Raw genomic sequence first — 17,180 nt, 5'->3', positions numbered from 1 at the left:
GTCGTAGAGGAACAAAACCAAACCCTCACTTATTCACCACCCTCACTCGCTATGTCACTTGTTCATTCTTTCATACAAATCCCCATAGCCGTCCGATGATTTAGGTGAACAAAACAACAACAACAACGGTTAACAGATTCGTTACAGGCGTCGCCTTCTCCCATCTCCTTCCATTTCCATCATCATCTTTTTTCTCCCAATTTCTAAATTATTCTATTTATTTATTATTTATAAATAAAATAAAATAAAAAATTAAGAAATGGAATTGGCAATGAAGGTTGCTGAAGCTGTTCATGTGCTTAACCACGATACCCAATCCTGCAACCGCGTCGCAGCCAATCAATGGCTCGTTCAGTTTCAACAAACTCACGCCGCTTGGGATGTCGCCACCAATATCCTCACCTCCGATCACCGTCATCCTCTCGCTTCCAATTTCGAACTCGAGTTCTTCGCCGCTCAGATTCTCAAACGCAAGGTCCTTATTCTCTCTCTTATTGCGCCAATTTTCACGTATTTGAGTTTTGTTTTGTAGTTGAAAGTTTTTGATTTCGCTTATTGTGTGTGAACTACAAAAAGTTCTTAACACTTCGATTGTTTCTTTATTGACTTTTTCTTCACACTCTTATAATACTTTCCGTTTTTAACTTCTTGCCCAAATAATGCTACGCTTTTACCCGCCGCATAAAGTTTGTTTTTATACTTATTGTGACGTGATTTTATGAGCTTAGATAATAAACAAAACTTCAATTTTTTAGATTAATTGAATAATTGATGTATCCGGTCTGTAACTGATATATCACGAGTAGTAACTTGTCTTTTACGATGGTAACTTGTTTTAACTTTATGAAGCTCAATTTTATGTAATAAAAAACTATGCCTGCAAGAATTAGTACTTAAACATCTTATCACATTTTGTTATATTATGTTCTAAGTTTCTATATAAATATCTATAAGGAGTGATATGATTGGATGTCTGTGTAAAACTTGTTTACATTGCGTAACTGTGGAATTCAAATAATCTATGACCAAAGCTTGCATCAACTGCATTTGCATTTAATCGTGATACTACAAATGCAATTTAAAGCTTTGTTTATGATTGATGATTATTGTGTAGGAAAATTTTCATTATCAATGTAGAGTCATTAAATTCAAATAAAAATCCATGAAAACATTTGTAACTAATGATTGCATCAGCTGCATTTACCTGCAATAGCAGCAACAGTGACCGAAATTTAAAACTGTGTTTTATGATCGGTTTATTGTTACGTTTTTCGAATTACAGATACAAAATGAAGGTTATCAACTGCAATCAGGACCTAAGGATGCTTTGTTAAATGCTCTTCTTCTTGCCGTTAAAAGATTCAGTAGTGGTCCTCCACAGGTGCATTGTTTTTCTTTCTTTTATGGCTCTGTGGGAATGTGGAGACATTTTTAGTTTTCTTAAAGATGTGTTTATGTTTAAAACAATTTGGTTTAAATTGGCTTTTTGTTATTGTCGTGACAGCTTTTAACACAGATCTGTCTTGCACTCTCTGCACTCATACTTCAAGTTGTTGCTCATGGAAACCCAATAGAGCAGCTTTTTTACAGTCTCCGGAATCTGCAGAGTGAAGATAATGGCAATATTGCTGTCCTGGAGATGCTCACTGTCCTGCCGGAGGAAGTTGTTGACAACCAACGTATTGATTCTAAAATTAATTCGTTACACATAAGCCATTATACCCAAGAGGTTTAGGAACTTTTGCTTTTGATACGATCCTCAGTGCCGTATTTATGTACTTCTTTCTCTAACACTGAATTTCCACACACATTTTTGTTTTACAGCTTTTGTCTCATACACCAATGGTTCTCGAGTTCCTGCTGCGGCAATCTGAAATAAATTTTGATGGTTCTGTACAACAGAATGAACGGAACAGAAAAATTTTGCGCTGCTTATTGAGCTGGGTATGCCGTTATACCGACGACTCATTTGTTTTTGGCAATTGCACCACGGTGCATTCTTTTAGAGTTGTATTATTTTAAGCCTGTTTGTTTGCTGTACAAGACATATTTTGCTCAGTTCTCTCTCTCTCTCTCTTTTCTTTTTTTTATTTTTTGGATCAAGCTCAGTTCTCTTGTTGTTTTTTATTTATTCTTGTATGGTCTTCTTTGGTTTAGGTCAGAGCAGGTTGCTTCTCTGAGATTTCTCCAGAAACATTGGCAGCTCACCCACTTCTAAATTTTGTATTTAACTCATTGCAGGTAATTCAGTTCTCACACACTTGTTTCTTACGATGGATTATTAATGACTACTATTTTATATTCACATTTTCTGTGTAGGATTCTACATCATTTGATCTTGCCATTGAAGTTCTTGTTGAACTTGTGACTAAACACGAGGTATGGTTACCCACTCTGATGGAAGGCCATTTAAAGTCTTGTGTCTTGATCTGTTTATGTTAGGACCCAATAGGAGGTGCTTAAGTAATTATAGGGTGCCTGGTTTCTACCAGTTTAGCTTATTTGCACGTGTATGCCATTGTTTAAGTTATTGTACTATGTGCTTGATGTATGTACTTTCTCGCACTCTTAGGTTTTATTTTCTGTTCAAAACTTGAAGTTATATACTAGGTTTTATAGTTGGGAAGGTGCTTAAATTTGTCATATCATGTAACTAACTATATTGTCATATGTAACTAACTATATTGTCATATATGAAAAGGACTGACAGAAGCAATGGACTTTTACTACTATAGGAAGTTGGTTCAATTGCGGATGAAACTATGATTTTTCAGAATTTTTATGTCCAATATTTTCTTCATAAATATGGGATGAATTTTTAGGCAGTTTACTAGTTAAAACTAGTGTATTTTTGCTTTGCACATTGTACTTCTCTATGCCCTGTCTCTGAGAATTGGTTATGTATTGATTTTGATTTGGGTTTTCTTTAGGGAGTGCCACAAATTTTGTTATGCAGAGTACATTATCTGAAGGAAGTACTTCTTTTTCCAGCTCTTAATAGGGGAGACATGAAAGTAATTGGTGGCCTTGCTTGTTTGTTGTCAGAAATTGGGCAGGCTGTAAGTATTGAATATGTATTTCTGTTCCCTAGGATTTTGAGAGTCCCTTTTATAGGTACCTTTTTGTTTGCTGTCTGTTTAGTTAATGTAAATTCATACTTATGGAGTCTATTGTATATTTAATCTTACATGTTATTTGATGGATAAGAATTACTCAATTACCTATGGTTACCATTAGTTATTTTCATTTTTGTTGCCCTGTGAACAAGACATATGTGTCTCATTTAACTTGTCACACTGGTTAATCTGTGCTAGGCTCCATCTTTAATTGTAGAAGCAAGCGCCGAAGCCATTGCAATGACAGATGCACTCCTGAGGTGATATATCAACAATTTATTGGATTTTTTCATAGCTGTACGCAGTCAAGGATTTTAGAGATTTATTAGATGATGTTCCATTCAATATAATGATTGAATTTAAAGTATTGATGCTGTAATTTGTGGACCTAAGATGCTGTCACATTAAAATATATATAACTATAAAAGGATAATGTTTGATTAATAATTGAGATGAGGATTTGCGATATGGAAACCTGCACAGTGCATGGACATATTTTAAAAGAAAATTTCTCATATTGTCTCAGTTTTGCATATTTCTAATCAGCTTACTCGCATAAAACATATTATTATAGATTTGGTCAGTTTGAAATGAAACTGTTGAAATGAATATGCTAGCAGCTGTGTGGCATTTCCAAGTGAAGATTGGGAGATTGCAGACTCAACCCTACAGTTTTGGTAATGCAATTTTAGTAAGATTTCACATTTGGTTTTAGTTTACCTATCTACACTCTTGTCAATTTTGCACATTTGTATGCGCGTGATATCTTTGTGTTGCTTTATCTTTTTGTCAATCAGCTCTCTTTTTCGTTTCTGTCTCTTCTTGCTAGAGTTGCGCGGATCCATTTATTTTCCTTAGTATGTGATTTTTTTTTTTATTATTATTCATGTTGCTAATTGATATAATATTATATCTTCTTGGGTTATGTTCACGTCAGATCATCTTATACCGTATATATATATATATATTTGTGGTAACATATTACTTATACATGGTAGAATTGAATAGGTGCAATCTTATGAATTATTTTAGGATTGTAGATCTGTATAATTAGGATTGAATCAGTGTACTATGAGTCTATGACTGTCCAGACTACATTTATCCCTCAATCAGTTTCTTTTTGGAATTCTTGAACTGTTAATATAGCAGTCTTCATTTTTTACCTTCCAATGAAATACTAAACCCACTGCCTCCACAACACTCCTTGGGGAAAATCCTTCCTCACCGGGCCTCAATACTAGCAATCCCTTCCTACTGCAACTCTTTCTGGTGAATTTCCACTGACAATCAACTTTCTGGTGACATTCATATATAATGTCTGATGGCCATTCCAGAGGTTATTGGGATACGCTCCCATGGTTCTGGTGTTCTTTGGATGATTCTTTTTATATCTAGACTTTCACAATCCTTTTTTTATGTACTCTGTGTTTCTCTTATTTGTTTTTGGTAATCTTACTTTAATGGCTTAACTATACATTTGGTCCCTTACGTTTAAAAAGTATCAATTTGGTCCCTTACGTTTATTTTAGGTTTCAAGTTGGTCCTTTCCGTCAATTTTGTCACATGTGGCAGTCAATTTGCATACGTGGACTGACACGTGGCACTTGGACACGCTGACACGTGTACTATTCAAACGGTGTTAGTGACAAAACTAACGGAAAGGACTAACTTGAAACTTAAAATAAACGTAAGGGACCAAATTGATACTTTTTAAACGTAAGGGACCAAATTGAAACCTAAAATAAACGTAAGGGACCAAATGTGTAGTTAAACCTACTTTAATTAATCATAAGAGAAAGTTTTCCAGTGTTTTTTGATTTCTCTAAGAATGTTCCCTCTGATTGAACTCCCTTAAAACTCTGTTGTTTCAACAGATATAAGTTTCTTGTCCTTTATGGCATGGGAATTTATCAGATTGCCACTTAAAGGTTTTGTGCAACTATAAAAATTTGGTTTCTGAGGCAATGTCAGTCATACTCATATCACCTTACAAGAAAGCTTGGGAATGTTCCATAGGTTCATCTTCCTACCCCAAAAAGAAGATTGATGCACTACTCTGTGTTCTCTGGAGTCTCTTGACCCAGGGATAGTTAACCATTTTCAATACTTAAAAGATATGCTTTGAGGTTTTGACAAGAATCTCAGAACGGCTAGATCAATGACATGCGACTCTGCTTCATTGCATCTAGCATGACAAGCCTGCACAAACAATATGAAACACATATGCAGGCCTTGTGTAGACTATCAAGACACACAATTTATCCCTAATCAGTTGTTCTTTGAATTCTTAAGTATTCACATGCTAAATCATACGGTTGTCTCAACTCAACCTGGTTGATGTTTACTTGTGCACGAGGCCAGCTTGGGTGATTGAATATTATTGTTATTATGGTCATGCATGTTGTTAGCCTTGCTATGCATAGCTGGTCCCAAGCCCGGATAAAGGGAGAAGGTTGTGTTAGGCAGTTGACAGCCAACATAGAATTTAGTTGAATCTCTATGACACGGATCAATTACGTAATAGTAGAACATTATGGCGTCATTTGATCCATGTAGCCGACCCCACTTCGTGGGATAAGGCTTGGTTGTTGTTGTTGTTGTATGGTCATGCATGTATGTCTGGTTGAGTGCTTGTATGCAGAGAGATTTGTAAGCCTTGCCGAACTCTTGAGCTTCTTTGTTTTTTCAAATTTTAATTGTTTTTTATTCTCTCTTTTAGACAATGCCTTGGTACACGGTCATAATGAACATAAAATATATTGTCACAGGTCCACTCTTGCAAGCTATATACTTGGCATTGATGTAGATCGTGCAAAAAGAAAACACGTGGAAGCCATTTTTTCACCTGTGTTTTCAGCATTACTCGATTCACTGATATTACGCTCTCAGGTTCATTCTTAATCTTTTTACATTTTGCAGTATGGGCATCAATTTATGTAGATTTTCCCCTTTTTGCGGTGGTTATTTTTTGCACCCATTCACATAAGTTATAGAACTTATCGTCTAACACGATCTAAATTCTGACACTCTACCTGTATCTCTTGTGATTGTTGTTACCATTTAACACAAGTTGGTGCTGATGAAAAAATCTTCTTTCGAAGCAATATTTAAACTGGTTTAAAATAGACTCCATAAATATTTCCCAAACTACTATTGGTTGTTTGTTCTAATTAGTAACACAGATTTGATGAATATAAGATATATTATTTTGGAATTGTTGTGCGTGAATGTTCAGAAATATGGTTATTGTATGTTAGTTGCACGAATGAACACTGTATTGGCTGGACAGATCATACAATCCACTGTTAAAATGTTTGTTATCTAAAGTTAAATTGGTTATTGATCTATTATTGTCCCATTGAAAACGTCAACCAACTAATATTAAAACAAATGTTTAGTGTGGAATTCGTTTTTGTTTGTAATTGTGCATTCAACATTTCTTTTATTCAAGTGCACAGGTCTGTTGGTTGATTTTATTTTTAATTTTGTGATGATTCATGTTTAGATTTCTCATAGATTTAACAAGTAAATCATTATAGTAAATTTTTTACCCTCCTGATGCTTAACAGGTGGATGATTCTACATACAACGATGAAGGAAGAGTGATCGATTTGCCCGATGGCCTTGTACATTTCAGAATGAACCTAGTAGAACTTTTGGTGGATATATGTCACCTGTTAGGATCTACAATATTTATGCAAAAGGTGATTTTGGAAAGTTTCATATTTTTTCCTTTCTTGTCTGACTTAATTTCCTGCGATGTTTTACACCTTTTATTATGGTATAATTAGTATTACTCGTAACTGTGATAATCACTAATTGTTAGCATGTTTGGTCATGTTGTGTTATATAAATGGATATACTAATGATAGTGGCTAGATCAAATGAAGATTTGATCTGAATTGTTCACATAATTTTAATTAGAAAACTTTTATTCTTGCTTATGATGAAAAGCTGACCCAATAGTATTCTTTCACATACGTCAAACATTCTTCTTATCGAATGTCTAACAATAATGATCATAATTGTCAGTGCATAATGTCAATTTTGTCTGTGAAATCTCAATTCATAGTTTCCATATTACCGGTGTATTTGCAGCTCTTTATAGGTGGGTGTGCATCTCCAAATCTGTCACTCCCTTGGAAAGAAATGGAAAGCAAGTTATTTGCTCTTAATGCTGTGAGTACCACTTGATGCTTTCATAGGATGCTTTATTAGCCTGTTAATTATAGCATTCGGGCTGGCTTTTTGAACAAAATAATGGGACAGGTCATAGTATCTATATAGTTGAAACAAATGTTGGTATGCATGCTACTAAACCTGAAAGTTGGGGATTTAACATTAAGCAGGTAGAAAATACATTGTGCAAATCAAGAGCAAAGTGGAGTTGAGATAGAGACTGCTTGAGGAAACCAACATAATTAGTGGTTTTGCATATAAAATCATGAACTGATAAATATTCAATGATGGCTTGGCAATCTTATACTTCATTTAATTTGAAGGCCTTTTGGGTGGTTCTTTAACCTTACCCTTGCTTCAAATTGTTTACATTTTAATGAACTTGTAATTGAGTGTCCACGAAGAATATTCAGTAGATTTAAATTATCTTGGCAATCTTATGCGTTGATTTTCTGTAATGAAAAATGTTCGTTGGGATAACTCTTTCCATTTGTACATTTTTGTGTGAGAAACTTAGTATGATGTTTGTCTTACTTTGTTTATTTATTTATTTTGACAAATTTTGTTTATTTATTTTAATGCATGTGCTTATCTTCTTTTATCATGCATGTTTGCATTTATATTTTAGTTCCTAACTTCCTATGTTGATTTTTTATTGCTACTAATCAAGTGTTATGCATTGCATATACCTCAGCAATAGTAGACTGTCCACTCTGTCACTGTTGCTTACTGAAAAGCTTATGCTGTACCTTTTAATTTAAAACATAAAACACAGACAACTTATTCTATACCCACGTTATTTATGGTAACTCTTGCTTTTACTACAGGCTTCCGATGTAATCATACAGGATGGCAAAAGTTTCGATTTCTCTGCAGTCATGCAGTTGGTGTCCATGTTATCGAGTAAGCCTTCTGATGGCTTAAAGGGTTTCATTTGCATTGTGAGTAATATATAATCTTTCTCTCATTTCCTCCATTGGTAGCTTTTGTTTCTAAGCAGTTTGTTCTACTTTCTTGACATTGAAAAGTGTACTTTTGTTTTAGGTATACAGATCTCTAGCAGATGCAATTGGTTCTTATTCCAAGTGGATATCCACTTTTAAGGAAAATTTTAGACCCTTGCTGTGAGTACTAAAAGAATCCATTTTCCTGTCGCATTCACAACTAATGAATTCACTGGTCTCTCATCTCGTTTTATTATTTTTAACTACCTTACGATAATTTATGTTTGATAGATATTTCCAATCATATTTAATTATTTTTTTTGACACAAAATCATATTTAATTTCATTCAGTTAAACCTAAAGATAGCTGTGTTGAACTTAACATACTTATTTCTAATGGACAATTCTCTGAAATACACATCTCATGTTGGGCTACAATCTTTCTTCTTTCAGATTATTCCTTGCTATCGGGATTTCTGAACCACTTTCTTCTAATGCATGTGCGTCTGCCCTGCGTAAAGTCTGTGAAGATGCTCCTGTAGTAATTTATGAACCTTCTCATTTGGAAATTTTAATGTGGATTGGAGAGGTAGTTCCTATCTGTGCTTACAGAAGATTATGTTTCTGCATGTTAATATTATGTATGCAGTTGTGTGATGCATTGTGTGTGTGAAATTCTGTTGATGTCATTTCTTTCTCCACATGTTTGATAACTGTGAGTTGTCTACTACAGTTTTTCTTCATCTTACCGAACATTCTCTATTTTCAAGAGTAGTATATGACATTCCAAAAATAAAATACTAGTATACGATATCTTTCTCAATAAGTTATGTCTGTTCTTGTAGGGGTTAGAGAAGTGGCATTTATCTTTGGAAGATGAGGAAGAAGTTATGCATGCAATAAGTCTCGTCCTTGGTTCTGTTCCTAATCTAGAGTTGAAGAGCAACTTATTGGCTAGGTTACTCTCGTCTAGCTATGAAGCTATTGGCAAACTTGTGAGCCTTTTTTCCCCATCATGCACACTGTCTTTGTTTTGTATGCTTGCTGGTTGTTTCAGTTGTATTTTATCAGTTTCTCCACAATTTACATATGTAGTTGGTTTTAAAGGTGTTCTCGGACAATGAAAACAAAATTTGCTGTATGTTAATTCTATGCGAAGATAAGAATTCTTATGATTTGGTGTTTAAAAGTTGCTGACTATTATAAATTCTGGTTTCTAAATCATATTTTTCTCACTAGAGATAGAATGCACAAGGTGTAAATGGATAAAGATTGCTTCGCGACTTTCTTTATTGCTTCATTTGTTATTATATGATGATTATCAGTCCATCTATTTCATGTTTCCGAATCTCGACCGTCTTTCTTGTCTCAATTTCTAGTATGTTTGCTATGTCTAAAGAGTAGCATCTACTGTTTCACATGTGCTCTAAAGATGCATTTGTCCTTGCTATATTTTCTGCTTTTGTAAGTATTGCTCTTTGTCTCTGTAAAAAGAAAAAAAAAACTTTTTAAAGTGGTTTTGTAAAAACATTATTATAAAGAACAAAATTTTGTTTTTGAAATACTTGTTTCCTAGTAGAAACATCAATTCCTTGCTTCGTAATAACAGAGGTTTTCTGTTTTTGGTGTCATATAAAAGCAATTTTATTTTGACCATACACTTAAAAAATAGAGGTTATTGATGTCACAGCAAGTCCAAGCAGGACAATTGTGATGTTTTTCACAGCTGAACATTTGGATTGTCCAGAATGTTTTACTTGAAGAAATTATAGCTATTCCTAGTCCGTGTGGGGAAAAAAATTGTTCTGATCTGTAACAACTTTTTGTGCCATTATTTATTTCTGAATACACTTGTTTTAGAACATTTTAAATTGGGTGATCCCGTCCTACTTTTTTCAGGTTGATCCAGAGAAGAGCCTTTCTCTTAAACAGAACCCTGCTTCTTATACACAAATTTTAAATGCTGCCTCTAGAGGATTGCACAGGTATACTGGCGAATACTCCCCTCTGTCCCTTATTATAAGCACCTCTGACTTTTTTCACATATATTAAGAAAAGTGGTTAGTGAATTTAATGGGTCCATTTTGTATGTTGATCTTCCAAAAGTACCCTTTATATATTCATACGTACTGTAACTTTTCATATTTTCCAAGATAAATTAGTAGTAAGGTTATGTTTGGGAAAAAAATTAATAATAAATGTACCTAGTAAATTGTATAGGGGCTTATATTTAGGGACAAAAATTTCTTCAAAGGCGACTTATAATTAGGGACGGAGGGAGTATTATGTCCAGGTTGTCGTGTTCACTCAAGCCCATTAGTTTTATTAGTATACTGTAGGACAAACTGTTCTTGGGTTTTTCTTTTGTTTTGCATTTTGTATATAATGCTGATTTGGACTTCCAGGATAGTTTCTGCTGTTGGAAATTGTATTTTCAAAACTGTTGAATTAATGAAATTGCAAGTTCTCTATTTATATTTATATATATATATATATATATATAGGGTAATGCTAACACACACCCACTCAAAAAATAGGTGTGTTAGCATGGTGCACCTTTTTATTTTGACCCAAATATCCACTTAAAAAAAAAAAAAAACTATCGAAAGGTGATGGCTATTTATGTAATTTTCCTATGAGCTTTCACTTTTTTCTATTCATGGCCGTCAGTTCTAAGCCTAAACCTCCACAGTTGGACCTTCAACCTGAATCCATTGCATGAACGAGAACAAATTGGTTAATTTTTTTAATGAATATGGTTCGGTAATTGATTCATTTCACAAGGACAATGAATTGATAAAATTTGATTAGTCATTTACTCATTTATATCCCTAATATACCATTTTCATTCCCAAAAATCATAATTTGTGAAATCACTTAAAATCAAGTACCAATAAGATTGGTTAGCCTGTTTCAAAATCAATCAGTTATTATATCCAAATTTTCAAGTTATTTTTTACCTTGCAACGCATTTACATTTCAAAGGATGGAATAAAGAAGAATGAAGAAGAAGCAAGCCAAAGCATTAAATGAGTTAGTATACATTAATTAATTTTTTTTTTTGGTCAAGTAGCCTAGTGGCTAGAAAATCCACCTTAAAGGTGAATAAGTGGAGTGTTCCGGGTTCGAACCCGGGCTCCTGCACATATAGTGCGATGTCCCTACCAACTGAGCTAAGCTCACGGGACTACATTAATTAATTTAATTGAAATAAAAAATGAAAAATATAAATTTACATGAATAGCCATCAGTTTTAGTTGTTTTAAAAAGAAGAGATGTGGATATTTGTGTCAAAGTAAAAAAGGTGCACCATGCTAACACACCTATTTTTTGAGTGGGTGTGTTAGCAATACCCATATATATATATATATATATATATATATATATATATATATATATATATAAATGTTTTAACTGTTTTCGTCATTTGAGTTGTTTCCAGACTTTACTCTTTACTTTTTTCTATTGTTCCGTCTTTTGAATATTTGGTTTATATTGATGAACTCTCAAAAGAATAGAATGTGTCATGATACTTCGGTAAATGTATGTTCCGGAGCTTCCAGCAAAAGCTGTGGAAGCAACAATATTATCAGTACATTGGCACCTTTTGTCTAGACTTTTATCAATCGCAGCCTAACACAAGTCATACTTTGCACATAGAATGGACTGTTTCTTCTAAGATTGAATTCGTTAAGTTTTGTCTATCAATTGTTACTATTCTTATTCCTTCTTTATGCGTTCCATATTTGACGGTATAAATTTGTCATGGTCATTTTTTCTGACCCTTCTATCATTGACAATCCCTTAAATTCAGAATAGGAACTGTATTCAGTCATCTTTCGATATCTGTGCCAACTGAACCTGCTGCAGATGACTTGATACTTCTACTGTTAAGGGTTTTCTGGCCCACATTGGAGAAAATCTTTACCTCTGAACATATGGAGAGTGGTATTTTATCAGTAGCAGCTTGCCGGGCTCTTTCCTTAGCTATTCAATCTTCAGGTTTACTCACTTTCTTCTTGGACAACACATTTGTTTTGTTGATATTTCATGAGTTCTTATCGTGAGAAATGTTATTTTATTTTTGCATATTCAGGTCAGCATTTTGTCACCCTACTGCCCAAAGTGCTGGATTGGCTATCGACAAATTTTGTTTTGTTCCAAAGTCATGAGTGCTATATAAGAACTGGTAGGGTTTTCTCCTGGTATCTCGTGTTCATGTAATACCCGATTACCCGTATTCTGAGTTGGTTGGAATATCATGCGAATCTAACATAAATTTGATGGGACCCATATAGATTTTAACCAATAGAGGAAGTGTGTTGAGAAGTGTGTGTTAGATAGTGTCTTGCTAGTTTTTTTGTTGTATATTTTGTTTTGAGAATCTAGCGGTCTCCTTTAATGAAGTTATTATTTAGCTTTTTACTTTATATGTTTTGTACTCTTTTTCTTCATTTGTTTATTTTGTCTTATAGAGACTCATGAAATCAGGAGTTTGTGTTAGTTTTCATATTTGGATAATGTTTTTGAGCTCCCTCCAGGTTATTGCAATGAACCGTTACTTATTTGCTAATTCAGTTAATATTTTTCAGCTTCCATTGTCATTGAAGAATTTGGTCACCGAGAGGAGTATGGACCTTTATTTGTTACCATGTTTGAAAGATTTACTCATTCGACTTCTGTAATGGCTCTAAATTCTTCCTACATATGTGACCAAGAACCTGACTTAGTGGAGGCCTACACCAATTTTGCATCCATATTCATTCGCTCCTGTAACAAGGTCTTTAATTTTTTTTATGTACTCCTTTGTTGGAGTGTAGGTCCAGATTTAAAGTGAGGTTGAAGAACCTGATTGTGAATTCTTTTATTAATATTGGTTTGATTTATTCGTTGCGGTCAAAATGAAGTCTTTATATTTACCAGTTTGATGATATGTCACAGGATGCCCTTTCAGCTTGTGGTTCTCTTCTTGAAGTTTCTATACAAAAAGCAGCTATATGCTGCACAGCCATGCATCGTGGTGCTGCTCTAGCTGCAATGTCTTATTTGTCTTGTAAGAAAAGTCTACATTGCTTATTGTTTTTGTTATATAAGTAATCCTCAATTAAGTGAGTTTAGTTGGATATCTTTTTCGGCAATACACAATTGTAAGTTGCAAAGTTTAAAAGTAAATCCTTTCTTCCGTGAAGGAGAATGGGTATGAAATTTAATTATATAAATCTAAGAAAATGAATAACATCATGGTCCATATATGAAAATCATGTAAGCTAAACCAATTTTAGGTATAAATTGTAACATTATATTGAATTCTGATAAAAGCTAACAGTTGACTTTTTCGATGCCTTCTAATTATACATATGCTAATCTTAGTTTGATATTTCTATTCCAGTTTTATGGAATTAGATATATAAATATAATACTTGAAGCGTTACAACATTTATTCATAATTTTCCGGGTGCATATGTATATCTCATATTTATACTTATTACATGTGGTTGACTGATTCTCATTTCTTCGAATCTTTAGGTTTCTTAGATGTGGGCCTTGTCTCTTTGTTAGAATGTATGAATTGTATTATTGAGGGGTCATTCAACGCCACAGCCATTCATGTCATATCCCACAGCGGCGAGGGACTTGTATCTAATGTTGTGTATGCCTTACTCGGTGTGTCTGCAATGTCACGGGTAAGTATCTCACTGTAAATAAATTGCTATAATATTCTCTAGAGCCAATAAATGTTAGTTTATTTGCTGAAGTAGAAGCAAAGCAATGAGAAATGATAGAGTACAGAGGCTCTGATTCTGCTTGGATTATATTGGCTACATAGTTATTTTAAGAAATAGTTCTGTTGTAACCTTTCCTCTGAAGCATTTCTGTAGAAATCAGTCGTTGTCAATGTCCACTGAGATTTTCCCAGTTTTACATTTTCAGTGCAGGACCTAAAGTCAATTAGGGCTTTAACATATAATTATTTTAAGAGGGAAAATATAATTTCTTGGATTACCTCAGTGATTCATAAAAGCAAGAGTTCCCTAAAAAACAACTTATATTTGAAAAATAGGTTTTCTTAAAAACAAGAGTTCCCTAAAAAACAGCTTATATTTGAAAATGATAACCGCCTTTTCTCTAATTTTTTTTTTTTTGAACAAGCCTTTTCTCTAATTATATATCTTGATATGTTCTTAACCCAAGAGTGTCGAGCGGCAAGTTTTCTTTTCTTATGTTATTTTCTCTTCTCCTCCCTTGTTTCAATATTAATTGTCCTTTTAGCCTGATATACGTGGAGGCTCATAGCTTTGGTTGATCCATAATAACCATGAGAATCTGTTTTACATGATAGGTTCACAAGTGTGCAACAATTCTGCAACAACTGGCAGCAATTTGCACTTTATCTGAAAGAACATCATGGAAGCCTATACTTTGTTGGCAAACACTTAATGGATGGCTACACTCAGCGGTCTCTCTCTACTCTTTGCTTTTTTGCCTACATTATATTGTTATTATGTTGCATTTAAGTTTTGCTTTTTTGTTTGACTTGTCCTATATCGAAACCAGGCAGTTAGGGTTGGATTTTTAAAAAATTTTCTGTTTTGTTGAGACTTGAATTGTAAACTGGTTATGATTTTTCTTTTCCACCATATCATATATCACATACTCCCTCCGGTCTTAAATATAAGCAAAAGTCAGAATGTATTTGGTTCAAATTTGGACCAACATATTATGTTTTGATTAGGAATGGTATGATGAATTGCTTCTTGCCTAGTGAACTGAGCTCTTTTTGGCTTCATTTGACCGGACTTGCATTGGCTGTGAAGTTATCTTCTAGAGGCCTACGGTCAAGAGAGTCAGGTGCATGTGGTTGAAGTCAATTGAATAGGCTGCAAATAGTGAGGGGTATTAAAAGTTCCACTCGTCCAAATTATGGTCCGTCAAATTGGAAATGGCCTAGTGATCTGCACTGTGTATAGGAAAATTTAGATGTGACCCAAAGAACAACTAGTATCGTGCCAACTTTCTTAATGTATGAGCTAAAAGTCAAAGCTGAATTATTTTTGCATACGCTAGTGTGCATGGATATGAAACTCCAACCATCTGCTCCATGGTGTGTTTATTATTTCATGCATTTTTATAAGTAATTGCCAGGTCCTAAAAATTGACGAACAATGTAGATTAGTTAGTGTCTAGCTCGATTATGTACTTGCTGTCTATATGGGCATTGTGATCTTATAGGTCTGTCTTGTGCTCAGTTTGATTGGCCATGTGAATTTTCAGGTTCAGGCTCTTCCCGTGGAATACCTAAACCATGGAGAAGCAGATACCCTAGTGCCCCTTTGGTCCAAGGCCCTTGCTGCTGCAGCCTCTGATTATCTTGAGAGCAAGAACTCTGATGGATTGAAGAGCGATTTTGGACATATGCAAGGGAAGGGTGGGAGAGTTTTAAAGCGTTTGGTTCGGGAATTTGCCGATGCCCACCGAAATATTCCAAATCTGACTTGATATCTGCACAAACATGTTAGATTAGTCTTTAACTGATGCGAATTTCAGCAAGCAGATTGAAGAGTTGATGAGGCACCTTATCATTTTTTCCAACGGTACCTGTATCATTTGTTGTAAATTGATGAGGTTTGTATAGTCAACCGTGGTGCCCTAACATTATAATTTGCCTCACCATTTTCCGTCGTTATTTTTCTGCAATTTTTTCCTCTGTATATGTCCCCAATTTTGGCCCTAAAGAGTCAGGCTAGAAAACCCTTTCCAAATTGTACAGGATATCCGTGAAGGGACATCCGCTGATAGAATTAGAGATTTTGAAGGAAAGGAAATTAATGCTATTTACTTTTAGCCATTTTTTGTTGTAGCACAAAACATGAATAATTATTAATTATAACAGAATTTGCTGTGCTTCAAATTTTTTTTTTTTTGACCAAAAAAGTTTTTGGTTGTCAAGAGTCCATAACAAATGGAATTTGATTAGCTAGTGAATAACTGTGTGTTGTGAGCTCAATTATCTGGTAAGAGTACGTTTAGATTTGACTTATTTTTTTACCTTATGAAAATAGCTTATGTAAATAAATAAATTTTTATGTAAATTCCTAAGTTCTCATTGACAAAAATTGGATAAGTTGTTTTTTCATAAACTACCTTTAAAAATTTATAATAATACATAAAAACTTATTTATTTGCATAAGTTAAAAAATAAGTCAATTCAAACGGGTCATGAGTAGGACCGGTTTCAACTATTAAGTTGGGATTTTGAAGGATTTAAAATACTTTTTAATGATAAATATTTTTGTGGTATTCAATAAAGACTTTTATGAAATCTAAATAAATTTTGTGGTACTTAATTAAGATATTTCACTGGACTTAGAAAATGTCTTTTGGTATTAAAAAATCTACATATTTTGTTGGATTATTTTTATCAGACTTTTTCAACAATATCACAAAATCTTGAGGCTTTTACAAACTCTGCAGCAAGACTTTTTTTCTTTTATGTTTCACACCAAAATTAGGTTATTTTCTTTCCACCGTGCTTGTCAATTGCACAGTTTTGATTTTTGCGGCATTTTGAAGTTCTTTTCCACTAATCAACTCATACTGGATTAACAAATATCGTGCTTGCCTTTTTGATCGGTGGAATCCAATTCAGCTCCATATATGTTGCCTTCAAGGTCTAAGAGAGGTGTGTGTGCATAGGAGTGTTCAATATCAACACTTTTCACTGCAAATTTGGTTCAGATTTAGAGTTGTGGTTTTCAAATAATTGGGAATGTTCTACATTTGTTTCGTGTGTGTAATTTGTTTGTCACAAGGACAATATTGTGTATGCATTATGAACTATGTTGCACGGGTACTCCGGTTCGCGCAGTGTACCGGGTACGCGTACGGTACTCCCCCGTACCGCCTGAGTACCCAGTTTTTTTTTTTTTTTTTTTTGAATTTC

At 34.0% G+C, this 17,180-nt stretch overlaps 1 protein-coding gene across 2 annotated transcripts; it reads left to right on the top strand.

Annotated features, from left to right (window-relative positions):
* On the top strand, window positions 1-16,148 carry LOC123888770 (transportin MOS14). 2 transcript variants are annotated; one of them, XM_045937929.1, is made up of 24 exons: window positions 1-475; window positions 1,283-1,381; window positions 1,505-1,729; window positions 1,825-1,944; window positions 2,158-2,241; window positions 2,320-2,379; window positions 2,931-3,059; window positions 3,315-3,376; window positions 3,737-3,793; window positions 5,885-6,005; window positions 6,686-6,820; window positions 7,215-7,295; window positions 8,123-8,236; window positions 8,340-8,419; window positions 8,693-8,828; window positions 9,085-9,234; window positions 10,139-10,224; window positions 12,054-12,241; window positions 12,336-12,428; window positions 12,832-13,019; window positions 13,181-13,292; window positions 13,766-13,923; window positions 14,580-14,696; window positions 15,512-16,148. In XM_045937929.1, exons 1-24 carry the CDS (start codon window positions 260-262, stop codon window positions 15,734-15,736), a joined length of 3,036 nt encoding a protein of 1,011 aa, XP_045793885.1. In that variant the 5' UTR covers window positions 1-259; the 3' UTR covers window positions 15,737-16,148. The 2 variants fall into 2 exon arrangements, with proteins under 2 accessions (XP_045793885.1, XP_045793886.1); XM_045937930.1 differs by lacking the exon at window positions 1-475 and having other exon boundaries at window positions 1,284-1,381; window positions 1,505-1,679.
* The last annotated feature ends 1,032 nt before the right edge of the window (window positions 16,149-17,180 follow it).

Source organism: Trifolium pratense, linkage group LG6, assembly GCF_020283565.1.
Source record: "Trifolium pratense cultivar HEN17-A07 linkage group LG6, ARS_RC_1.1, whole genome shotgun sequence".
Taxonomy (NCBI): Eukaryota; Viridiplantae; Streptophyta; class Magnoliopsida; order Fabales; family Fabaceae; genus Trifolium; species Trifolium pratense.
The sequence above is the reverse complement of the archived record's forward strand: the minus strand, read 5'-3'. Positions and strand labels throughout refer to the sequence as shown.